Source organism: Ambystoma mexicanum, chromosome 1q (assembly GCF_040938575.1).
Source record: "Ambystoma mexicanum isolate Mex_15411 chromosome 1q, UKY_AmexF1_1, whole genome shotgun sequence".
NCBI lineage: Eukaryota > Metazoa > Chordata > Amphibia > Caudata > Ambystomatidae > Ambystoma > Ambystoma mexicanum.
This window is the reverse complement of record NC_090922.1, coordinates 1442538209-1442564000: the sequence shown is the minus strand read 5'-3', so window position 1 is coordinate 1442564000 and position 25792 is coordinate 1442538209. Positions and strand designations below refer to the sequence as shown.

The 25792-nt window shown below is 49.0% G+C and overlaps 1 protein-coding gene across 3 annotated transcripts in view; it reads left to right on the top strand.

Moving 5' to 3' along the window:
* Positions 1-25792, top strand: part of ERI3 (ERI1 exoribonuclease family member 3) — a 2288738-nt gene that overhangs the window by 1583216 nt on the left and 679730 nt on the right. For all 3 annotated transcript variants that reach the window (XM_069642321.1, XM_069642319.1, XM_069642320.1), the window contains one exon: positions 11401-11500. In XM_069642321.1, the coding sequence (XP_069498422.1) occupies positions 11401-11500 (100 nt within the window). The remainder of the gene's footprint in view (positions 1-11400; positions 11501-25792) is intronic.

The window sequence follows — 25792 nt, the reverse complement described above, 5'->3', positions numbered from 1 at the left end:
AAAATCAGTTATGCAACAAAACCCTTATATTTACAATTGTTATCCTCCTGAAAATCAGATGGGCAGACCCCATATTTTACAAGGAATATGCCATTCCAAATCCCAAGTTTGTGCAATGCCGTTTTGTCCTTCTGGCACTCTTTTGCAATTTCTATGGAACACATTTTACCTAAAATTCTACAAATGGCTACATATCAGCCTATCAATGTCTGGCATATTTCCATTACATTTTACATCTGTGTCATGTACGCTTTCCTCAGAAATGCCTCTTTAGTGCCATGCGCGTCCCCCACATGCTACAAAGGCCCAAATAGTCTCATCTTGTTGATAACAAAAATCACATTAAAAACCATCATAATTTCACATTACTGCTTATTCAAATTACTGGAATAAATGTCTTAATGTAAAAACTCTTTTAAACCAAATGGGCTGGCTTTGTTCCCAAAAGTGGGCAGCCTTTTACAACCCCCCAGCCAAATGTCATTCCCCCTTGCCAGCTTGCCCAGAGGTTGCCATGGCTTCTCCTTTGAAGTCCTTCAGTTTGAATGCAGGGGATTTTACACTTCTGAGGCAAACACATGGGTTGGAATCTCCCTTTGTTTTAGGGAGCATCTCTGCCATGCAGTCTGAGGCACCCTATAATTATCACACCTGTCAGCCCAAATAACAGGGTCCCTGCCCTGGCAGCATCAAATCACAGGCAAGTGCGACATTTGGCCTTTCAGCCATACTGGTCTCATAGGAATGCCTGCCTCGGTTAGGCTGTTGAAGTTCTTTTTGTGAAGAAAAATAAAATACACAGAGTTAAATATACCTATTTATTTCTTTTGTTGCAGCTTTTCTTTCCCAAATGTACAGTTGTGCTTCTGGGCATTTTACAATATTCTTTCCCACTTAGCTTTCAGAATGTCATTTCATTTCTCTGCAAGGCAAAGTAACACGGGTTCATTTTATTGTTATGTCCATTTAACAAAATGCAATTTCAATTTTTACACACAGGGATATGCTCAAGAAATGAGTTCTTTGAAACTGGCACCAAGCAAAGTGAAGAAAGAGCTGATGAATCTCTCTGCTCTTCACAGATTTTACTTGACACCACAATGCCGTTCAGGGAGGGATGGCCCTCATTTGATGGTGTTCATCCTAAATATAGATGGGCATGGCTGTGTTTTACTGGAACCAAACTGTGTAATGTTTAAAGAGGGAATAGCACCAGTGCAAGCTGTAATGCAGGTCCTTTCTAGGTGCAGCCTTGACTTGTCAAGATGACAGCAGAGAAGCACGGAGCAATTCTGCTTTACATTTATTTTCTTTGGATTGACATGAAGAAACAAAATGCAGCCGTTCTTGGGGTGTCTATGCTATGTCTTGCCCCATATGTGCTCAGCAGAGACAGCGCAGCCGTTACTTCTGTAAATGCTAAAAACGCAGTTTTGTGATGCAGGGATTTCTTTTGGGCTGGTACATGTACCCCACAAAGGAGGTACGCAGTACGATCTGGTTCAAATTCGAAATGAACCCCCTTGCGTGCAGTGTCCTTCTTTAATAATATAGCAATTAAAATATAGCCTCAGTAGAACCAGTCATTGTGCAACAAAAACCGAATTTGCCCATGTATTGTGCTTTTCGCCAAAGTCCGATTTGCCTTGTTCCTATAAAAACCCCAAACATAATCCCATTAAGAATATTCCTTTTCCCTCAGAATCCTGTCTGTCATGTGCCTTTGTTTCTCTTTCAAAAAACAATTTCAGATTTTGACAACTAAGCCACTTTTCTTAGCTGCTTGTCATTTTATAGCCTGTGTAAAATAAGAGTTGCAATTCTGCCGTGTGTGTTTTTTGTCTGCATTGTTTTGCTCCCAAAATCGATTTTCTTACCTGTGTCAAGTTGCCTTGGTGCCCTCTTCAGTAGTCTGTAAGCTTCCTTGTCTCTTTAGTGCAGCAACACGAATTTCTGTCATAGCTATCCTACCGCAATTATAAAGTGAGATACAAGTAAAATCAGAGTATGCCATTTTGCTCCTTTTGTAGGTTTTCATTTTCATTTCTGGCCTCCCATCTTGGGGTGATGGGCTGGAGTTTCAATCGGATTTTTCGCTCTTCTTTCTGACTCCTTGCCACTGCTTTCCATCCCTAAAGAATTTAGTCAGCAGGTGTTTGGGGAAGTGTTGCAGGGGGAGTGCTTAACCTCTGTGCCATCTGTTAATTTGAAGAAAATTTTATTTTGTTTCCGTTTCTATTAAAGGAGAGGAGTGTGAAGTAACTGTATTGGGGGATTTTTGCATGTACACTGCCACACAGTGCTGGCTGCTGCCCTAATTTTGATTTGCGTGATTTTCTTTGAATTCAAAAAATGTATAAATATTTCATTGTTATACACTGGCCTGGTTCATAGTCAATTGCGACACAGGGTATTTGTTAAGGTGGGTGTGAGACGGGTTGGGTGCCTACTCAAACCAAGGACCGAGGGTTCAAATAAAAATAAAGTGTTTTTATTGTGCGCCGCATTCATTGTCAGTGAAAGAGTCCCTGGCTGGAGAGTGCCATGTTCTAAAACCGTTACAACGTGCACCTAATACACATGTGCATACTACTAATGACATTTAGAAGTACGACAAGTTCTCTGAAATGCACACTCTAAAGAAACCATGGTATCAACAGTAAGACCACAGACACAAGTGATCACAATTCAAGGATGTTTATGGAACCTCAATTGAAAAAGGTTAGAAAAAGACTATCTAATCCTAAATCTAAAGATGGGAGCAAGCTACAGCCATCAAATAATAACGCAGTCCTAGTGGTGTCTTGTCAAAATAAAAAGGGCCTATACTAATCAACATATTGTCAATCCATACCTCTAAATACAAATATTGTGGGAAACCGCATTATGCAAAAGAAGAGAGTTCAAGAAATTATATATCAGGGTATTCAAGCCGTAGGCTTCCCTTTATTTAATTGTTTTTAATTATGCACCTAATACTGTACCAGAGTTCGGTTTCTAAGCTCGGATCCGGGATTCAAATCCCTGTTCTGTGTGGTCTTTCTTCTATGACCAGCATGTTGCCCCTGTGCTATCCTCCGTTTACTTCCCCCCGTTTGCAGCACGGGACAAGGTGGCACACTCAAGCTTAGCACAGTGTCTGGCTTCTTTAGCATTAGGGTGCAGTTCAAAACTTCAACGTCATGGCCTTCTGTGCCAAAGTCTCTTCTCAATTCAAAGTGTCTTCTTTCAGAGGATCTGATGTAAAAAGCAAACAATAAAGTTCCTTTCCTTTCAGTATGTACACAATTTTCTTACGATTTTCACTATTCGCCTCAGATCCCCCTCTGCCGGGGCTCAGATCCCCTTTAACACAATGTTCTCAGGATTTTCACTATTCACCTCGAATCCCCCTCTGCCTGGCACAGATCCACTTCAACACAATGTTCTCAATCAGTCTCTCTCTTCCGGCCTCTGACCAATTTATCTACTTTGCCATCAACTTTCCTTACTGTATCAATATCAAAGACTTTTGATTGTGCACCAGATTTTGCTTGACCTGTTGCAGTACCACTTCGCTTCACAAACCTTTGCCACTCTTTCACTTTTGTCAACTCTCAGCTGGACACCTTAGAGACCTTCGATTGAGCATGCACGCAGTAACGGACGACTCTGTCAAAGGTATCATATGTTTTGGCTTCAAAGTTCAATCCCTCATCAGCAGGGTATTTTTGCTCAGGCTTCTCTCAGTAGGGCACGAGCCTGTCTTGATTTCAACAGTTCACTTTAGAGCCCTTCCATCAGAACTCTACTTTCTCTGGGAGTCGCCCTTCACATTTGTCAGAGACCTTCGATAAGGCTACTTTATCTTCGCTGGACCACTCTTTTGCTTGACAACATTTTATACACTGGATTCTTTCTCTGCTTCCTAGAACTACAAGTTTCACAATGCAACAGTCACAAACAGGGCTTTCTCCCATTGTACAGAAGAACTCACTGGTTGTCTTGACCTTCTTTCTATCAAGCTTTGTCTTCCGTCTGGGCCGCGAGTGCCGGCCTTGCTCCTCCCCAACTTTGTTGTTTACCTGGGAAGAAACCGGGCATCCTCCAGACATCTGTGGCAGGAGAACACACACACAGTTCAATGTAGTGGGGAAGAGTTTGGAAACCTTAACTCTCCCCCTCCACCACTTCTGCCTATCATATCATGCTAGGAGCTCCTGCTCTGCTCTACCTCCATCCCTCCACCAGTCAGTCTTGGGCTGAAAAAGATCGGGGTTCTGCTCTCTGCTCTGTGGCTCCCCTTTACCAGTGTTGGGTCTAGTCCACTGCTTTTTCCCAGTGCTTGGGCTTCGGGTAGGGATCTTCTGCTGGACTCAGCCTTGCTGCCACCCTCCTGGTATTCCAAGAGCAACTCACCTTTCTTTCTCAGCTGCCTTACCTTTACACACAGGGAAGATGTTAACAGGCTGCAGGTGTTGGGTCAGGGTTGGGTCTGCCTGATATTCTGACTCCATTAGTGGAACAGCATGCTGTCAAGGTGTGATAGTCTGTTTTCTGTTTACTAAGGGGGTTTTCCTTTGTAATCCTTATACTCTTAATCCCTCTCTTCTTCGTCTCAGTCCATGGGTATTTCAATAAGTGAATGGGATTTTGGGAATTGTGGTGTTCTACAAAAAAGGGATAAAGATGTTGGAGATTTGTGTCAGTTAAAGGGGTTTGAATATAGGGTTGCTGAAAACTGGGTTTTGACGAAAGAGGGATGAAGCTCATGTTGGAATTTAGGGTGGTCTGTTTTTCCTGATGTTGTCGCCTTTTCCCTACAGAAAGGTACTGGGGTATGATGGGACTCTGTAGACAATATCCCATGGCCACTGAGGGGATGTCGGGTAGGGGTGTATCGGAAGGGGAGGAATACCATGTCTTGCCCGAGGGCGTGTTTCTCATAGTCCCCAAGGTGCCCAGGTTATCCTCCCTCGCTTGTCCGCCCCTAGGGTTGGGATCCAAGAGCGATGGCCCTCCCCTGGCCACCTGAGCAAAGGATCCCCGGGAATAGACTTGGAGAAACACCTCGGGTTTCTCACAATATGGTCCTACCACGCATGACACACACACACGCATGACTGACACACACACACACACACACACTTTTTTTTTATCAGGTTCTGGTTAAACCGTAAAAACGTTGTCTGCAAACATCAGACATAATAACGTTAAGGTAACAACATAATAAACGTTATTAATAAATTTAAAAATATATTATAGAAAAAATTGGGGCCAGTCTGTGATTTTTGTTCACATGTCTTTCCAGTACTAGCGCTTGTTTGTACAAATAGTAGTGTGCGCTGCAAAATAATCCATCCCATGTTTCACTTGGGGATATTTCTGAGTCAGCTCGCATTTGGCCCTAAGATCCAGGCCATTCCCGGTCTCCCCGGCTCTATCAGAGCAGGGAGTAGGACAAAGGGTAGATTGCAACTTGGTAATTAAGTACGTGAGATTTTTTTAATTTTTTTTTAAGTATGGGTGCCACCTCGCGCCTTTGTCCCTCTACAATTCCTATTTATTTTGCTCCCATAAAGTAACTTACCACTAAGTGCTTTATTTCGATGGAACCAAGTTCTCCAGTTTCCAAGTTCAGAATTCCGCACTATCAAGATAAAAGTTGATAATTGATTGAATAAAGCGCTTGCTGGCAAAGAAATTGTTGCAAATGGTTTTAAAGAGCACTGCAGTGTTTACCCAACACTAAATGTGGTGGACTGTTGGATCGACAGCTGACTGAGTCGATTGTTATAAAACCTTAGTGGGCAGGCTCCGACTAGTTTATAGGGCAAAAGGCCTATGACCGAACCAAAAACTCAAAATGCTTGTGTGGGCCTTTTTTTGGGGTCGAAGAGGGGCACTTTTTTGGCCAATGTGGGCCAGTTTGATGAGTTACTTCACTATGCAGCTAATAGTTTTGACCAGTGTTGCTGAATAAATATTGTTTAAAATGTACCATTTGCATCACATTGTATCAAAAACCTGCCCCTTGTGTACTATTCAAACAGCGTCACAAAAGGAATGAATTCCCATTTGCAACTGTGGGCCCAAGACAAATTTATGCCCCAGTCCGACCCTGTTAGTGGGCTTAGGAAATTTCGGTAAGCAGTGCAGACACACCCAGGGAATTGTACAAGTAGCAACAAATTACTGCGCCATTGCTTGCACAATGTTTGACCCAGGTCCGAACATAGTAACTTTCACCTTAATTTAAAATAAATGGCGGTTCCGGATTTGGTGGGAACATCCAGCTCTTTGTATTCAATTAGTGTATACGATATATTTCACAAATGTGGTGACTTGAGGTATGCTCTCCCTTGACTTATAGGCACACTTTGAAGATTGGAGGTAAAGATGCCACACATGCCAGCTGCCTTGGAGGAGTATTTCCAGGGAATTTGTGCCCCCTTCTCTGCCCGACTCACTTTGCCTCCTGCAAGCTCATACAGGGTAGTATTTTCTTGGTGGACCCCTCCCAGATTTGCACTTGCTCCTCTCATGCAGATGAGGGGTCGGGGGGGGGGGGGGGGTTATGCGTATGTCTGATGGGCTCCGGGTCGAGGTTAAATAATGGAAATGTGGGATGCATGGTGCTGTCTCGGCACAATAATTGTGTGCCACAGTCGCGTTCTCCTGGCCGATGACGCGCTTAAAGACTCCATAATTGTGAAAGGGCAGCAAATCCCTGTGCTGGATCCACGGTGGCCCCACACTGTTGGTTTGGTTTTTCTTGAAATGTCTGGATATTCAGGTGACTCCAACTCACCTTTTGATTACTTCCATTGACTTGCGATCTGCATGAGGCTATGCAGGTGACACTTTTGACCACCACTGACGACCTGCCGGGGACACTTTTCGTGCCTACGATTGCATGGGCCATCCTTTGAACCCTGTTGATTATGACTTCATGGACCAGTTCCCCCTTTGCAACACATCTAGGACCCTGTGGTACCCAAATACCCATCTATAAGAGCATCTAGTTGACATTTTATTCACAAATATCCAGCACTTTTTAGATCGTAACGAACAATAACATTGTACCTTCCCTATTGTTCCACCATAACAAACTCATTCTTTCCCCTCTTCCAGCATTTACTCCCAACAGTAACCTACTAATGCAACTCTATCTATAAGCTACACAGTAACAGTACAGAAAAGAACACCTATTGGCATTATCAATGCTGTCAGCCTTCCAAACTCTCATAGTTGAGGATAGCGCCCCTTCCTCCCTCAGACTCACCATTCCCTCTTCAGGGGCAATCCTTCGCTCAGTGATGTACGTGAGGAGGCTCCATGATAGGTGGAAAAGTCACAAAGCTGTAATGTGGAGTCTGTGATGAGAGTCCCCGCGCCCTTCCCTCTTCCCCAGATTGCAGGGTAGTCTCCATCTATGCCTCCTTCCTGGGGAAGAATATGCCTTTTTACAGGCTGGATATAATGCCCTGGCGTAGGTTGCAGACAGGCAGTCACAGTGTCTACAAAGAAGGCGTTAAAACGATGCTCTGATGGTGTGCAGATTCAGGTGGATCCAGTGGCTGATGCCCGAGTAAGGGGATTGATATGATAGGATAAGTTATTTATAACACGCCTGTACACAAGTGTTTCTAGGCGCGACAAGAAAAGGAAGGGTAGACAGAGGGAGGACTAAACAAACAATCTTACTAGGCCTTGTATCATTCAGATTGTGTGAGGGGAGGGAGGAAGAGCAGTGCAAGGTGCAGAGGGAAGAGTGGAGTGGCAAATTATGCAGTAACTGCTGCCAGGGAGTGGCTCAAGTAAGTGCAGGGAGGCAGGGGACTGTAGGGTTGCAGATAAAGTCCCTAAGTGGGTGTGAGGCCCGAAGTCAGTGTAATGGGCTACTGGTCGTGCAAGACCCTGGTGCTCATGAGGTTCAGTGGTGGCCAGGTAACCAGTTAGCGCAGCAGACAGGAGCATCAGCCGGGGGGAGAGAAAGCGGAAGCGAAGAGGAAGGTCTTAGGTGGTTCTGCTCAGGTTTGAGAGAGGCAGGGCGGCTGTTCCAAAGGGAGGCCCCAGCTGAGGACAGAGATCTACCCCCACCCTCTGACTGGAGAAACGTCTGACCCTCAGAGAGTTGGAGGTGGATGAGCGGTGGCCTCGAGAAGGAAGATGCTTATGAAGAGAGAGTTGGCTGTAGTGTGGTCCCCGGCCCCAGGAAGCCTTGTGGATGATACAGAGGGTCTTGAACTTGATCCTTGCAGCCACCGGGAGCAAGTGGAGAGATTTCAGGGCTGGAGAGATACAGCCCCTGGGCTAGAGGCCAAGGACAAACCTCGCAGTCCTGTTGTGGATTAGTTATAAGGGCGAAAAGTAGAGGTAGGCAGATTTAGAAAAAGGCTGTTGCAGTAATCCAGCCAAGAGAGAACCAGGGCTCTGAAGACACTGAGATTCTGGGGGAAAGTGAGAAAAGGAAGAATACCTCTGAGGAGGTGCAGCTGGTAGTGAGACTTCTTAGAGATGTCGAAGATGACCCCGAGGTTCTTAGCCTCACAGGAAGATGTGGGTAGAGGGCCCACGGTAGGCGGCCAGAGTGAAAGCGGGAGCAGGGGTCTCAATGAGAAGGACCTCAGTCTTACTAGCATTAAGGCAGAGATTGTTGGAGGCACACCATTCCTGATTCGCAGACAGACATTCAGATATGAGCTAGAGAGCAGAGGCTGCTGAGGGGAGCCTTAAGGAGAGCCGATTGTCATCTGCATACCACTGAAAGTTGCAACAGAAGCTAGAGATGAGGTGGATCAAGGATGCCAAGTAGTGGCTGAAGAGCCAGGGTGAGAGGTTGGTCCCCTTGGGAACACCACATGTAGAGAGAGAGAGGTGGTAGAGAGAAAGGACCCAAGTAGGACCAGGGAGGGTCGATCGGAGAGAAAGGAGGTCAACCAGGCTAGGGCCCGACCCGTGATGCCCAGGTTGTCACAGAGACGATTGATCAGGATGTTGTGGTTGCGTTTATCAAAAGCAGAGGATAGATCAAGGAGAATGAGGACAGAAAAAAGGTTCTTGGGTGTTCAGGATAGCAGTTTCAGTGCTTCTGGCTGCTCTAAAGTCAGACTAGTGTTCATGGAGACAACCAACAGATTCAAAATAGAGAGTAAGCTTGAAGATGGCCAGCTTTTCCAGGAGTTTGCCGAGGAAAAGAGTGACGGAGATCAGGCGGTAGTTTGCAGAGAGGAACGAACGACAGCGGGTTTCTTGAGAAGGAGGGTACAGAAGGGAGTGCTTTAGGATTGAAGGTTGCAGTGGCAAAACAGTGATTGCAGAAATAGGCCAAGGCTGAAGCGAGGGTGTCGATGTGGTCCTTGATGGTTCTGGATGAGCAGGGGAGCACCTGCTTTGACGAGACTTTCATATATAGGGCTTGTATAGAAACATTGTCGGGAGTAAACACAGGCAAAGAGGAGAAAAATGGTGGAGAGACGGCCAGAGAGGGGCCGGGAGTGGTAAAGGGAGATGAAGAGTAGAAAGTGGACACGATGTCCTGAGTTTTAGTGGAGAAGTGAGAAGCCAGTGCTGTGCAAACGGCCTGGGAGAGAACAGGATAGGGGGAGACCTCAGCAGGATTGGCCAGCTCCTTGCTGATTTTTAAAGGTTCGCCTGAGTTGTTAGAGTCTGCAGAGATGCAGTTTTGGATGTAAGCTCTCTTCTTGTACAGGACAGAGTCTATATTGCCTTTGGAGTATGTGGCAGGCCAATTTGTCGGAGGATGAGATTTATGCCATCCACTTACACTCGGCCGCGAGGTCGGAGTCATACCAAGAGTTGCGCTTGGATGTGGGCTTCATGACCGGGGTAAGACATCAAGAGTGTTAGCGATTGAGAGATGCAAGTTGTGCAAGTTGGAGAGGGCTGTGTCAGAGTGTGAGTCAGCCTCAGGAGTAGGAGGAGAGAAGGTAGCAGCAAAAGCCTCCACTGATACACGCTTCATGGGCCGGATGATCGAGATGGTGGGTGGCAGTGCTGGGGTGGCTCTACCTTGGGGACAGAGAGCGACAAGCGAGAGGAGAAAAGAAAGAGGTCGGTCCGAGAGAGAGGAGTGGTGAGAGGGTTGGAGAGGGAGAATGTCTGACGAGATGAGAACATCCTGGGTGTGCCCGGCACAGTGTTTCGGGGCAGAGGGAATAATAGAGAGAGAGAGAGAGGAGTCGCAGAGATTGCGAAAGAGCCCAGTGGAGGAGATAGAGGCATCCAAGTGAATGTTGAGGTCTCCGTTGAGAGGTAGAGGCAAGGAGGGAGGAGGAGAGGTCGACCCACTCAACGAGGGTGAGGGAGAATTGATCCCAGTCCCCTTCTCCCCAAGCCTTGTGGCGGTGCTATTGGATGCACAGTGCTTTATAATGTGGTGTATTTACAGATCAACTCCCCCGCCACCTCCGAGTAGGGCTCTGCGCAATGTGATGAAACTAATGTTGCGTCCAGGGGCTTTTCTGACCTGGAAAGGCTTTCTGTCTGCCAGTTTCTTTGCTTCCCATCTGTTTCCCTGCTGCTTTGTTTTTGTTTCCTGTTTTTGTCTCGTACTTTTTGCAGGTTTATCTCCTTTTCACCAGTACCTGCACCCTGCGGGATAACTGACTCAGGCCCAGGGGCGTTGCAAGGGGGGGGCGAAGGGGGCTATAGCCCCTGGTCTTTTGGTTGTAGCCCCGGATAGAATCTCAGGAGCTACAGCCAAAAGACTAGGTAGCCCCCAGTCCCAACAGATCTGACAGCAGCTTAGCCCCGGGTCTTTTCCAGACCTAGCAACACCCCTGCTCAGGCCATTGATTTCTCATTCCCAGTAAAGCAGAACCCTTCTCTTTCAGGGCATGGCATTGTTCACTCGTGCTTAGAGTGTTACCCAAGTTGTTGTGGCTACACTCAGATAACCCACAAAATCAGCTCCCCAACTTTTGCAACCAGTGCACAGTCCATAGCAGATAGAATTCACTAGATTCCGAAGGTGGAGGTGGTAAATGCATTCGAAAATTAACATTGCAAAGGATCAATCTTCTATATGTCAGAGAATAGCAGTACACAAGGAAGGGCTAGTTGCACGAGGTGCAGGTAAAACCTTGACATTGGAGCAACAGCATGGTGCTGAAATGCCAAGCCGATTTATCGGACTGGGTGGGCCCTTGTTTAATGCCTAACCCAGTTCTGCAATATCGAGGGCTTCGGAATCGCAGCTATCCACTACCAGGCAGCAGTATCATCGCGTTCTCTAGGTGGACCATGGGCTGGTCAGGCTTTGCTCCGGTGTGATACTGACTTTGCCTCTATGCATGGTGCTGGCACTGCATGTTAACTTGAAGATGTTTTGATAGCTGGAGAAGCCTTGATTGTACATTACCCCCCAGTTTAATTTTGTGTTTTCTTCCATTTCAGGCGTACAGTTTTGCCATAGGAACTTGGCCCAAGAACGGACTCCTAGACATGAACAAAGGCATGAGCCTGCAACACATAGGAAGACCCCACAGTGGGATAGGTGAGTGACCCCTGTCTCTTCAGGGACAGTTGAGGGACTGTATTGCAGCCAGGAAGACGTCTCAGATAAAGTGCTGGCCAGGGCAGTGGTCCTAGCGGTTAGTCAGCCCGCAGTCCTGGCTTTGAAAGATAACATGCTTCTGAACCATCATTCTTCTTGTCCTATTCTGTGCCTGTCTACTTCCACGTTTGCTGTTCTTCCCCCTTTGACTGTCTCTGTTCTTGGTGAACCACATATGTCCTTTGTTACGGATGTGGCTCCTCATTGGCCTGCCAGTCTACAGCATCTGCCTACCTTCCTACAAGGTCACATTAGGCAAGTTCTTCAATGCCACAATGTTATACACTTACGTGTGCAATTGTACCTGGGACACGTTTCCGGTCATGTCTGTGGAAAATGTATTTGAAAGGAAATTGGGTCAGTAACAGTGCTCAGTATATTCTGCTGCACATCAATCTGGCCAACAGCAGCCTGTCGGGCTGGTCCTTCGGCATTCATCTATTGTCTGCGCAAGCAATGTGTCTGCACACGTATCCACCTATTCCGAAGGGGACCAACCTCCCCTCCCTGTGTGCTTGCTGGTCTCCTCCTTTGCTCCAGTTGCGCCCTTACCATTTACAAAAAGATGTATTTTAGGGTTTTATTAAAGTATGCACCACTCCTTCGATGGCTAACAACTGTTGAGCGCATGACCACACAAAACCAGAGTGATAATAAAGCATAGTGCAAACAAAAATAGAAAAGTACTTGGTTTTGAAACTGATAGCTGACCAAAATATTTAAAAAAACGAAAAGTAATGCAACAGAAAAGAAATGCAAGCTTTTGCAAGCATTTTAAAATCGGAATCTTTTTTACCAGACAAAGAGGAAGCACACAACTGGCTGTTTCCAGGCGAAGGCGCTCTTGCTCCAATTAAGCTCCCATCACTGTAGGGTGACCAGTGCAATCTGCTTATACACTACAGCTCCTGTGATGAGACGAGGTTCAGAATGTAGCAGTCTGGTCATCATTGACCTGCTTTCATCAGTACAGTCTGGCTGCTGATAGAGCAGCCGCTCATAAGCAAGTGGGTGCGAGAAAGGCTTGCCTCTGTGGCATAAGAGCACGGTGTTAATGTGTGCGCGTGTGTTTTGGAAACGTGAGGTCAGTGTGACAGTATCTAGAGAAAGCAAAGCAAATGAGAGCCTTGCCCAACACGGGTAGTTATGTAATCTAGTCCGGATTGAGGAGGTGGACTATCTGTTCCAGAGAGAGGAGAAATAATGATGCTGCTGATAACTTCATATCGGAGACCACTCCCCTGGTAGTGAACACATTGTCCCAGTGCGCCTCTGTCTAGGGACAGAGTGTGGCGACAGTGCACCCCTGGGGTATAAAGCCTCCCCCCCCCCCCCCCCCCGAGTGAAGAGCTCAAGGCCTTGAGGATCTGACTGGGATGCATAGATGAAAAGCGCTCTTAAGCATCAGTCCCTGTTGGCCTCACTGCCCTGGGCTGCTGTGTCAAAGGCCATGGAGAGATTCAGAGGCTCATTGATCACAGGGAAGATGTCACCCACCATCTGGAAGACGGCCATCTCAACCCCGAGTAAAGGCCAACTTGAAAGGTTTCAGAAGATTTCATTGACCGACTCGGCCATCAAATATAACCCTAACTGGTAAGGCTAGGCTGGTGATGGGGGCGATAGTTACTTAACACAGTGCTTGTCACTATTAAGCCCCATCTCCCAGAGAGCTGGAATCCCCCAAACAAGTAGACAGCTGACAAGAACTCAAGACAGAATCAGGGCTTCTTCATAACTGCTTTGTTTCTGTGCTGTCACCCTTCCTCCTCAGTTATATCCCTTTTGAGTGACTTGTGTTTGTACCTGGGTTGCGTGCCACTCTCCTCAGTTGCTACCCTCAATGATGTTCTGTGCCTCCGCTATGTTACCTACCCTCTCTGCTTGCCCGCCTCATTCCTTAATGTCCATCAAGCTCTGCAATTGCCAATCTCTGCTTGGTGCCCCCCACCTACTCGGGAGTGATGTGTTTTTCGTTTGCAGCGCGCCTGTATCTTTGGTGATCAGGCTCTTTCCTTGGTGCTAGCACCGCGCAGGGTGGCGCGCTGCCCACCTCTCGTCATCGAGGGCCAGTATCCTGTTGTCATCGAGGGCCAGTATCCTGTTGTGAAAGGCTGCCCTGTTGCCTGCCGTCTTTTCTCATCAGCTGCTTATTCTTGGGTGCCACTCTCCTCCTTATTAATAGGCCCGCCTCCATCCTGTGTCACTGTCCACACATTGCCACCGTTAGCTGAAGCTTCACTGCCTTGGCCAGAGCTCCGCCCCGTGCTGCAGGAAACTGTTTAATATTGTTCGCTGGCTCTAACCACTAACCTATCCAATCAATACAAGTTAAGGAGATGAATTATTTACGCCTCGCAGCTTTTAATTAGTAAGCTATTTCTGAACTATGGATCTGGGTGCGCTATTGACGGAGGGGGCGGGGCGTCTTGCTTGTGCGGACATTTCTTTTACAGCTAGGTGGGGAAAACAGGCCAGCTGCGGCAGAATATCAGAGGGGGGAGGCAGGCGCTGTTTACTTTAGAGAGCAGCTACTAATAGTGTCATGCCTTTCATGCCTAACCTACCATTAGACAGAAGCGTCCCATTTTGTCTGAAAGTGTTTCATTACTGCTCGGAACATGTCTGAGGAGGATGCAGAGGCTGTCAAAACATGCATATTTCCCTTTATTTCAAGCTGCCATTCACTGGTTAGAAACGCAGATTGCAGGCTGGCCAGTCGCTTGGCAAGTTTGTGCGATGAAGATAATTTAGCATGCAGAGATATTGAATCCTGTGGAGTGGATCGCAAATATGAAGCTAAAGCTAGATAAAACGCACAAGTTAAGCTCAGTGTAAGAGCAGAGCACTTTGGCTAATATCTATTAAGTGACACCTGGCTCGTGGGCTACCGAAACGTTCGTCTCCGTTCTGCTTGGGAAATGTGTCTTGCAATGATGCGCAATTACTGTATCCATGCTCTCCTTGAGCTCAGAAATCCGGGAGTGTGGGTGTAGTGTGGGGGTCTCCCCCACATATACATGTGTTAAGAAATGCAGATTTTTGTTTGGTGACTTTCTCACATAGAGCCAAGCATTACACGTTACTTTGGGTGATACCTTTGTCTATTCTAATGTATTCCATATTTGTATGTTCAGTAGACTGCAAGCCGAGTGGACTCTGGCGATTTCCCGGTATCCCTTTTGTGTGGGAGCCTATTTTTTTCCACATTTTCTCGTAGAAAAAGGGTTGCGCTTTCTGAAAATGTGTAATATAGGACCACTTTGAAAATGAGTACGCAAAGGATGGCAGCACCTAACAGTGTGCCCCCAGAGATCTGACATTGTCATTAGGTGTGCACAGCGCCCTATAATGGCCAAGTGGCCATTATTGCAGGACTAAGCCCTGCAGCTTGATGTTCTGTTACTTATGGCCTTGGTTTGGAACTGTATACTTTGCTTCGCAGTCCCACGGTTTGCAAGGTGGTAATGTGGGAGTTAGAGCAGGAGAGAATCCATGAGTTAATTCTATGCGGGAAAACAGCCCACCACTATATTGGAGTTATCCATGCTTCCTAATGCCGAGTTGCGTTACTGTGTGGAATGCTGTGTTGCTAAATTTAAATACACACTCATGGGCGAAGAGCGAAGTTCTTAGCTTGCCACAAAACTGAATACTGAAAGATACATTTCTCCATTAAATGTCAAAATGTCCTATATATTCAGAGAAAAGAAGCACATGTTTAGCACGTGTGGCGGGTGTCGGGGCTTTCCAGTCTTCATGTCAACGTTGCTTGACAGTGGGGCTGTTAAAGAGGTTGTTCTAATTGGGGGCGGTATGCCATGATGGTGTAGAAAATGTACAAATTTGGGAGATGCCTAGTAAACGTAATCCCAATGGCATGGATGCTGTATTCTTGGAACAGCTGGTCACTACATGTTGAGAATGCTTTGGGTACCGTGGATATGGGGTGGAGTCTTCGATTGTGCATGGACCTAAAATTATGTCTTTCAGTCGGAAATATCTATGGTAGCGCTACATAGTTAAACCAAAGTGAGCAGATCGTTCGGCTTGTGGAGATGAGATAGTATTGTAGTACGTGGGTGTTAGACACCACTAGTAGTATTCAGTGATGCATGGCAGGCATTCACAGATGTATGCATTTGTGATAACACCAGATACTCTAGATTATGGGTCTGTCGCTCTCCGGATGTTTTGAACTATGACTGCCATGTTTCCTCACCATTGATACTCATACGTCCCGTTCCCTTTTCTCCATCCTTGTGGGGCGTCCCCCAACATGGGGATGGATGGTATCGGAACCTTTGCCAGTGTAAAAAATGGAGCTTCCCCTTTAAATTTAGTATAGCGCGCGGGGCATGGCCTCGGAGCCTGGGAAAGCACTGCCAAGGTCCTGCCCTCTGGCGCCTCACCTCAGTCCCTTTTTCTGCACGGACGGTGTCGGACCTGGCAGCCAGCGCAGACTCTTTTTTTGCTTTCTAAATGCTCCCCATACATTTTTTTCAATCTTAATTAACTGCACTTCGGTGACTCGCCTTCCCTGACGCATGTCTGCTGCAGGAGGATTCACGAGATGTGCCTAATGCGCCCTTTTGTTCCCAGCCCTGGACCCCCATGCTCTCTGTCTTGAGTGTTTGGGGCCAGACCACCACTGGGATGCATGTTCAGGTTCAGCGCTCTCGGTCACAAGGCATTGAAGACCCAAGCTGTAGCTTCGTGTGTCTGAGGCCTCTCTTGACTCAGGGCATCCGGGTCCTGTCGCCCTGGGCGTGGGGCAAAGCTTCAAATGGCAGAGGCACGTGGTGGAGCCTGCCACGTTGGTGGCCATCTTGGACACAGCTCAGGGTCCGCCAGTGCTTTTGCCCTTCAAATGGGCCTTGTAAGATGAGCCCAGCCCCCTTCCTTGGAAGAGGCAGTGGATCCTACGGTGCAGGGTTCTGGTCTCCTCAGGGATACATCTACCCTTCACAGCCATATGGTTAGACGCACCAGGTGACTCTGCTTTGACCAGGAGTGGAAGTCCAGCACTTGGGAGGGTCGGGCGCCTAAGGACCCAGCGGCTTGCGGCGACTGCTTGTTGAGCGTGTCCTCTTCGTCATGCGTTCCCCTCAGATGAAGGGGCTCCTGAAGGACCTTGTGAAGGAGGTCATCCCGCAGGTGGTGACTCCCGTTTCTTTTATGCTACAGGTTCAAGTGCCGGTCCCTCCTCCGGTTCAGGCCATATTGGTTGTTCTGACCCCTCCACCTCCTCCTGTACCACCAACACCTCCCCCTCAACAGCTGTTGGACCTCTCTGCCGTGCCGGACCTAGGGGGGGACCCTGCTGGCACCTGAGTCCCAGGGCCTGCATTCCCCTTGGTCTGTGACAAAGGCGAGAGGGGTGTCAATGACGACCATGAACCCTCAGCATCCGTTAAGGCTTTTCATGAGCCTTCAGGGCCTGGCAGAGTTCTTGGGGGTACCGCTGCCCGAGGAAGCCCCCCAGGAGTCGGGAGTGCTAGCAGAGGTAAGCGCACAGCGATCCTGTCTGGCACCCCTCTCCAGAAGGACATTCTGCAGGTGGCACGGAAGGTCTGGCAGAAGCCCAGAACCAACACCCAGATGAACAAGAAGTTGGCCAGCAGGTTTAGGCTGACAGATAGAGAGCCAATTCTTCTTGCCTCCCAGCCACAGCCTCATTCCTCAGTGGTGGCTGCGGCCTACTTGTATTCTAAACCATCATCTTCCTCCACGGGAGCTACCTCCAGTTGCCTCTCTAAGGAGGGCAAGGTCCTAGAGTCTTTGGGAATGGGTTGTTAATCCATCTCAGGACTGCATCTGCGGCACGCCAACGCAGATACCCTCTTTGCTGCGGCTAATCGGAAGCTGTGGTGGGAGCTTGGGGAATTTCTGCCGACCTCTCTTCGGACAAGAAAACCTTCTTCAAGGCATGTCTGGCAGATGCCAGAGCCATTGCGCAGGACCTCATGGAGTCTTTGGTCTCCCACATCGAAACAGCCAGCAGAGGACTGTGCCTTGGGGTCGAGATGAAAAGGACAACGTGGATGCACACCTTTAAGTTTTCATCTGACGTGTAGGAGCGAATCCTGGATCTGCCCTTCGAGGGCCTCGATCTTTTTCATTCGCCAACCGATGAGTTGACCTAGAAGAAAACCTCCACTCAAAGCGCCAGGTCCTTTGTCATCCTGACAAAACCAGGTCAGAAATCCTTTCCTCAGAATCAGGACAGGACCGAGTTCAAGGCTTGTGCTTTCTCCGATTTCAAGGGGTTCCGGGACCACGGTACACAGAGGCGTGACAAGGTCGTTCAGCGATAACAAGAGGAAGCAGCAGAGGACATTGCATGGGGTTATCCACTTCCCCTCCTCTGCCCCCATGAAGCAGTGCTGTCAAGATTGAGGAACAAAGCTCGCCGGTGGGGGGCCGTTTGGCTCTGTTCCAGGACACCTGGAAGTGTCTTTTCAGCAACCCTTGGATCCTATCCATAGTATCTACGGGCTTCAGTCTTCCTCTTCCTTTGCCTTTACCACCCTCTCCTCTTCGTCAGATCGGATCTCCGGCCCTTTTACTGGCGGTCTTTTTGCTCTTGAAGATGCAGGCAATAGAACCGGTTGCTTTTGTAGACAGGGGCTCCGGTTACTATTGCAGGATTTTTTTGCGATAACCAAGAACAATTAGTCTGGCCTGAGGGTTGTCCTGGACCTGTCATTTCTAAATCTGTCTTTACAGCTGGAACGCTTTAAGATGATTAATCCTGCGCACATAGAATAGTCTCTGTGTGCAGGGGACAGGATGTGTTCCCTGGACCTCAAAGATGCATACCTGCATGTTCCCATCTGCCAGCCGCATTAGAAGTTTCTGCGATTCACGATTATGTTGCACCACTTTCAGTACAGGGTGCTGCCCTTCGGCCTGAACTCTGCCCCTCGTGTCTTCACAAACTTTATGAACGCAGTGGCAGGCCTTCTCCGCTTGGAGGGCCATCATCTGTACCATTACTTGGACGACTGTTTGATGAGAGCAGGGTCACTCGAAGGGGTGGTGCACTCCTGACAAAGATTGGCGGATAGCGCTCATCAGCTGGGGTTCTCCCTAAACCAGAGGAAGTCACAGTTGTGCCCATCTCAGGAACTGATCTTCCGAGGGGTGCGTTTGAACACTATCGTTCAATGGGTGTTCCCCCTACACACGAGAGGCTTTTGTCCCTCCTCAAGGCGGTGGGATACTTTCTGCCCAACACTGCCACCTCTGCATGATGGTTCCAGTACATTCTGGGCCTGATGGCCTCCTGTGTGCTCATTGTACAACACACTCGCCTCAAGATGGGGCGCCTCCAGCTCCACCTGGTGGCCAGCTGGGATCCGGAGATGGAGTCTCAGTCGGACAGGGTTCCAATACCACTGCTCCTACTGCCCGATCTTCGCTGGTGGCTGATGGATGGCAATGTTTCAGCGGGAGTTCCCTTCACCCAACCGGAGCCTTCCCTGGTGGTGACAACAGACTCCTCCCTTTTGGGCTGAGGTGCTACTCTGTAGGGCTACTCTGTAGGGCTATACGATTCATGCAGCATGGTCCAGGACGGAAGCCCTCCTGCATATAAATCTGCTTGAGTTCAGGGCAGTGGGCCTGACCCTCAGGGTTTTGCTGCTTCAGGTCAGTCCTGGTCAGGGTGGACAATTTTACCATGATGTTGTACCTGAACATGCAGGGTGGCACCCGTTCCCCCCTCCTTTGCATGGAGGCACTATCGATCTGGGAATGGGCCCTGTTGGAGGTGATTTGGATTTCAGCAGTCCACCTCCTAGATGACAGCAATGCAGAAGCGGACCAGCAATGTGCCTCTTGGGGTTCAACACCGACGAGTGGGAGTTGCACAATGACTTGTTGTTGCCTCTGTTCCAGCGTTGGGGGTACGCGGACCTGGATTTGTTTGCATCACCTCGGAATACCAAGTGCCCCCGGTTTGCTAAATGGGCAGGACAGGGTAGGGGGTCTCTAGGGGATGACTTCCAGATCTATCGGCATGGCTGCAGGTGTTATGCCTTCCCTCCCTCCCCTCTGCTCCAAAGGACCCTCCGCAAGGTCCAGGCTTCGGTGGGTTGCAGCCTCATCCTGATTGCCCTCACTTGCCTTCGAGACCCTGGTTTTCGGATCTGCTGCAGTTGTGCTTCCATGGTCCAGTCCACCTTCGGATCTCCAGCAGGGGATTCCTGATGCAGCAGGGTAGGGCGGTGGAGCATCCGGACCCAGCCAAGCTGGCTCTGCCGTCCCGGTTCCTTACCAGCTGAGGGTTCAACAGGCGAAATGACAACTGGGACATCATTCAGCAGGTCAGGAGACCTCGGCCCAGTCCCAGTATAAGGTTAAATGGAGTAGGTTCTGACATTGGGCTTGTGACAAGGGTTAGGACCCTGTCACCTGTCCTCTGGATGACGTACCGGCTTTTTCAGCACACCTGACTCGTTTTGATGTTCAGGTGGATACTTGCTGCATTTATTTTGAAGCCATTGGGGCTTAAAAGAGATCCCTAAGCATGTGATTTCTGCAGCGGACCCAGTGGTTAAGGCCCACCTCAAGGGGTTGTCTAGGCTTTTTCTGCTGGGGCACAGGCCGCATCCGGTCTGGGATCTGGCAGCTTTGCAGCCCAACTCTTTCGAGCCGATGGCCTTTGTGCACATCTGCTTGATGACACTAAAAACGGTTTAATGGTGATGCTTACCTCTGCACGCAGGGTTAGTGAGGTGCAGGCTTCTTCCTCGTGCAAGCCCTTAACCACGTTTCATGACAACAAGGTCATCTTGCACATTCATCCAAACCGCTTGCCCAAGGTGGTCTCTCCATTTCATCTGAATCAAGAGAGCTGCTTGCCAGTGTTCTTCCCAAACCCGCAGTCAGAGGTAAAGATGGCCCTGCATTCCTTGGACCTCAAGAGGGTCCTCAAGATTTATCTCTCTCTGACAAAATCCTTCAGGAAGTCCAAGGCATTGTTCGTGACCTTTGGGGCTTCCTCCCCCAGGTGTCAGGCTTCCAAGGCTTCCATTGCCCGGTGGATGGTCCAGGTCATTTCAGAAGTATATACGGCCATGGACAGACCTGGGTATCAATGGGTATTAAGTGTAGCCAGGTATCTAAGCATCCAATGTGTTCAAAGGGGACTGAGGTGAGGTGCCAGAGGGCGGGGCCTCACCTGGGGTGCAGCTACGCCCAAGGCCGCTCCCCTGTGTGCTATACTAAATTTAAGGGGGAAGCTTAATTTTCCACTGCCAAAGTTTCCGCTACCGTCCCCGTGTTGGAGTATGCCCCACAAGGATGGAGGAAAGGGGACTATGGAATATGAGTAATCTAGTCACTGTAAGCGATATTCAATCAACACTACAGCTAAGTCAATGCCTAGTCTGGGATGCTGAGGAAAACCCTTATTGATGTATTTTTATATCCAGTTCAGTACTCTGGATGACAACCCTTGTATAACACCCCCCTCTTAGAATCCCCCTGACCCCATTGAGCCAAGAAGTAGGTTTGTTTTGCAAATTAAAAGGTTTATTTGAAAATTTAAACGATATATATATATTTCTGAGGCTTGTGGAATCTGCTTAGATCACATGCTGTGCATAGGCCGACATCTAGTGGAAGCTGCGGAGTATTACAGTTTGTTTTTCGAAACTCGAAAATGGGCGTCGACACAGGGCGTGCCAGTAATACTATCCCTAGTGTGACGTCCACTGTACCCAAGATCCCTCACGCGTCTCGGATCCTCAGATTGTTATTTTCCGCCATACTGGTCGGAAGCATTTTGCGGAGTGCCCTGGCCTTAGCCATACTTTTGCTAAAAATTTAAAATAATAATCTATTGACATCCTTCCCCACCCCAAAGTCGAACTTCGACACTCGACGCCGGCTGGAGAAGAAATCGACCGTCGGCTGCTGCACGACGGATTTGGGCCTCGGAAGGCCTCTGGCCTCGGCCCGGGCCTTGGAAGGCCTCTGGCCTCGCCCCTGCAAGTAGGGAGAGTGGGGGGTTGTACATACTCTACACTCTTGGTATATAGGTACACCTTATACATTTCCTACACTTAACAGCCCACTGCCTCAAGGTGCGTATGGAGGGTACCCCTTTTCAATTCTGCCCCAAGAGCACTCGCAAATACCCTTGGGTCGACAGGCACGCCACGTGCAATCTCTGCTTGCCGATGGACCACCCCGAAGCGAACTGCAGAGCGTGTAGTAGGTTTAAACCTAAGACACTTAAGGACCGTTCGACGAAGCGTTGGGCCCACCACGCCAGGCAGGCGGCCATGGCAGCGGAGGGCGCCTTCAGCGACGCCGTACTTTCGGACAGCGAGGGCATTACGGCGTCGAAAGACAGCCGAGCGCAGGTCCCCGACCTCGGAAGGTCGTCCGGCAGGGCGGCTATGGGGAAGACCCCCGGTGACACAAGCGCTTCACACACTACACACACTAAGTCCAACCGAGACTCGACGACATCGAGTTCTCGGAAGGAGGCACAAACAGAACGGTCCAATTCGGTGTCCTCTGGGCGCTCACGATCAAGATCGCCGCATGACTCCAGGCAATCATCCACTCTTGCCAAGAGTGCCTCGCTCCCTAGGCTAACAGAAGTTCGATCGTCGGGAGACGAAGACGACTTCCACCCCCAGGCCGCGCTCCAGGAGTCGGAGCCCGCAGTCAAAATCAGCGAGGCCCCACGCTCGAAGGACAGGGACCCCACCCCCGATCCTCGACGCCAGGCGTCGAAAACCTCCAGAGCCACTAAAGGACAGGGAAAACACTTTTCCACTCACGGGGAGTGGGGAAAACAGCAGAAGAAGCAGCCTTTGCACTCTTCCACACCTGTGAAACACACCACTCCCCCTAAACAGACAGACAAAACGAGGTCTGCTGATATGTCTAAAACCAGCAAATCTACTCAAGACAAATCCCATAGACTTGCTGAGAGAGTCATTCCCAGTTCCAGAAAATGGTCGAGTGAAGACATAGATAGGGTCATGTCAAGGATGTCTTCTTTGGCTGATTTTTATGATAAAAATCCAGAACATTTCCTCTCGTATGATCCACAAGGGGCGACACCCTCAGGCTCTAATGATCCTATCCCCGCGAGTAAAAAGCCCCGGTTTGAAACATCGATGAGGTCAGACCCCTTCGAGGTACAACCATATTCAAGACCATACTCACTATTTCAAGCAGAGGCTTCCTTTGGTGAGGACCAAGAATTTGGCATGGTAGAAGAGCAAACCGGGACGGGCTACTATGGGGATGATGAGGACCAGGAAGAGGAAGAGGAAGACCCGGAAACATACAGAGTAGATTCCCCGGTAGAGAACGAAGCCCCAGTTACCGACTCCCCGGTCGATAACCAACCCCTCCTAAACGAGGTTCTCGCACGCGCTGCAGAACATTTCCATATTGACACCCACGGTGTCCAGGAGGAGAGGGACTTCGCAGAAGAGTTAGTGGGAGAAAGGATGCCTGTTGCCCAGACCACCCCTATCCTTAAGTCCATTCAGCGAAGAATAGACCCATCCCTGGTGAACCCGAACCTGACCAGAGCAGTCAATCCCAGGGTTGAAAAACTTTTCAGGGCGGCCCAGCCTGACCCTCTCTATATAAGAGGACATCTGAAGCCAGACTCCCTAGTTGTCACCAACACTCGTAAGAGGGCTGGAACACCCTTGTCATCGTCCGAAGCTCCTCCCGACCAGGAGAGCAAAAAACTATACGGTTTCGGCAGGAAAGTAGCCTCAACGTCCGCCTATCAAGCAAGGATTGCAAACTCCATCACCCTGTTGGCCAGCTACAACTGCCATCAGTGGGAAGAAGTCGCAGCACTCATAGCCTCTGCTCCTGAACCTTTAAAGGGCCAGTTAACTCTGATTTCCGCAGAGGGTAGAGCCGTGTCTGGTTGCATTTTGAAAGCAACCTTCGACACCGCGGACAACGCAGGCAGATTGATAGCAGAAGGCACTGTTATGAAAAGACATGCGTGGTTACGGCAATCTGGTTTTAAGGCAGAAACCCAGGCATCATTGTTGGACAAACCGGTGGAAACCGATCTGTTGTTTGGTAAGGCGGTCGAAGACGCACTGAAGAATGCCAAGGACGAATACGAAACACTCAAGTCCCTTGGCCATTTAACCAATAAACCCCCTAACCAGAGAGGGAATAGTAATTTTCGTCGCCCACGCGGCCAAAATTCCCAGAGAGGATCAAACTATTCCCAGGGGCAGGGTACACAGTGGAACAACAACCAACAGTCTACCCAGGGTTACGGCAGGGGTAATAGGAGAGGTCGTGGTAAAGGCAGAGGCAGCCCCAGCAAGGGAGGCGGCACGCCTCCACCAAAGCAGTGACGCTCAGTTCAGGGTCCCTTCTCACGCAACCCCAGTAGGGGGACGCATTTCCAACTTCACCCAGGCTTGGGAAGGGATCACATCAGACAGATGGGTGCTGTCAACAGTATCCACAGGATATTGTATAGAGCTACTACAGCGTCCCCGGAACCATCCTCCACGACAAAGAGTACACTCTTTAGAACATCAGAAGATTCTCCTCGAGGAGATCGCCATTCTGCTAGAAAAGGACGCGATAGAACTCGTCCCGGGACACCAGGTAAACAAGGGTATTTATTCAACTTACTTCCTTGTGCCAAAGAAAGATTTGACAATGCGCCCAGTATTGGACTTACGGCCTGCCAACAAGTATGTCAAGCCCCAAAGGTTTCGTATGACCACGCTACAAGAGGTAATCCCCCTCCTAAAAAAGGGGGATTACATGGCAACCTTGGATATGAAAGATGCTTATTTTCATATTTTTTTCCACATTTTCCCATGCACAGAAAGTATTTGCGCTTCAAGGTGGACAGTCGACACTACCAATTCAAGGTACTGCCCTTCGGGATAGCTTCGGCACCAAGGGTATTCACCAAGGTACTGGCCGTGGCGGCTGCACACCTACGCAGGGAGGCAATCCCAGTGTACCCTTATCTGGACGACTGGCTCATAACGTGGGAAACCCCAGGAATTTGCAGGATAAACATTCAAAGGACTATCGACCTCCTCCACGAGTTAGGCTTCTCAATCAACGAGAAAAAGTCAAGCCTGGTGCCAAGCACCTCCAAACAATTCCTAGGAGCAATCCTAGATACTCAAGAGGGGTTGACCTTTCCTTCAGAAGAAAGAATTCGGAATATACTACTGCAAATTCCGCATTATCAGTCCGGTCAACAAATAACGGTACGCAAAGCTATGCGTTTACTGGGCATGATGGCATCATGTATTTACCTGGTCCCCCACGCACGCCTGCGCATGCGTCCCATGCAGGAATGGTTGGCGAAACAGTGGTCTCAGGCAAGTGGTCAGTGGGACGATCTAGTGGTCGTTTCGCCAACACTGGTACAGAGTCTCCACTGGTGGACAAGAGAGAATCTCGCACAGGGGAAACCCTTCTACGATCCCGAAGTACAGGCAGTAGTCACTACAGATGCATGTCTGACGGGGTGGGGAGCTCACCATATCCACCACACAGCTCAGGGTCTCTGGTCTCACTCAGTGGCCAAGAACCACATCAACCTGCTAGAGCTTCTGGCAGTATTCAGAGCGCTTCAGGCTTTCAAGCCCCACCTACTAAACCTGTCAGTGCAAATCCGGACGGACAGCACAACAGCCATGTTCTACCTGAACAAGCAAGGAGGGACTCGCTCACCAAATCTGTCCAAGCTTGCCCAGAAAATCTGGATATGGGCACTCAGACGGAACATCTTCCTGTCATCACAACATGTTCCAGGGGAGCTCAATTCCCTAGCGCATGCTCTGAGCAGAGACTCCCTCCCAGAGGAACAGGAATGGGTTCTACACAGAGCGGTCGTAGAAGATATCTTCTCTCAGTGGGGTTTCCCCACTAAGGACTTATTCGCCACAAGCGAAAACAGACAATGCCCAGGATTTGCATCCAGGTTCCCCCAACCAGACTCCCAGGGGAACGCCCTGTGGATGAACTGGTCAGGGATGTTTGCGTACGCTTTTCCACCAACTCCTCTCATCAGGAAAGTGGTGAACAAGATGAACATAGAGTCGATGACGCTTGTCCTAGTTGCTCCCATGTGGGCAAGACAACCGTGGTTCCCACACCTACGCAGGATGGCGGTGTGCAAGCCCATCAAACTTCCAGCCTGGTACAACCTACTGTCCCAGCACCAAGGTCAAACAGTGCACCAGC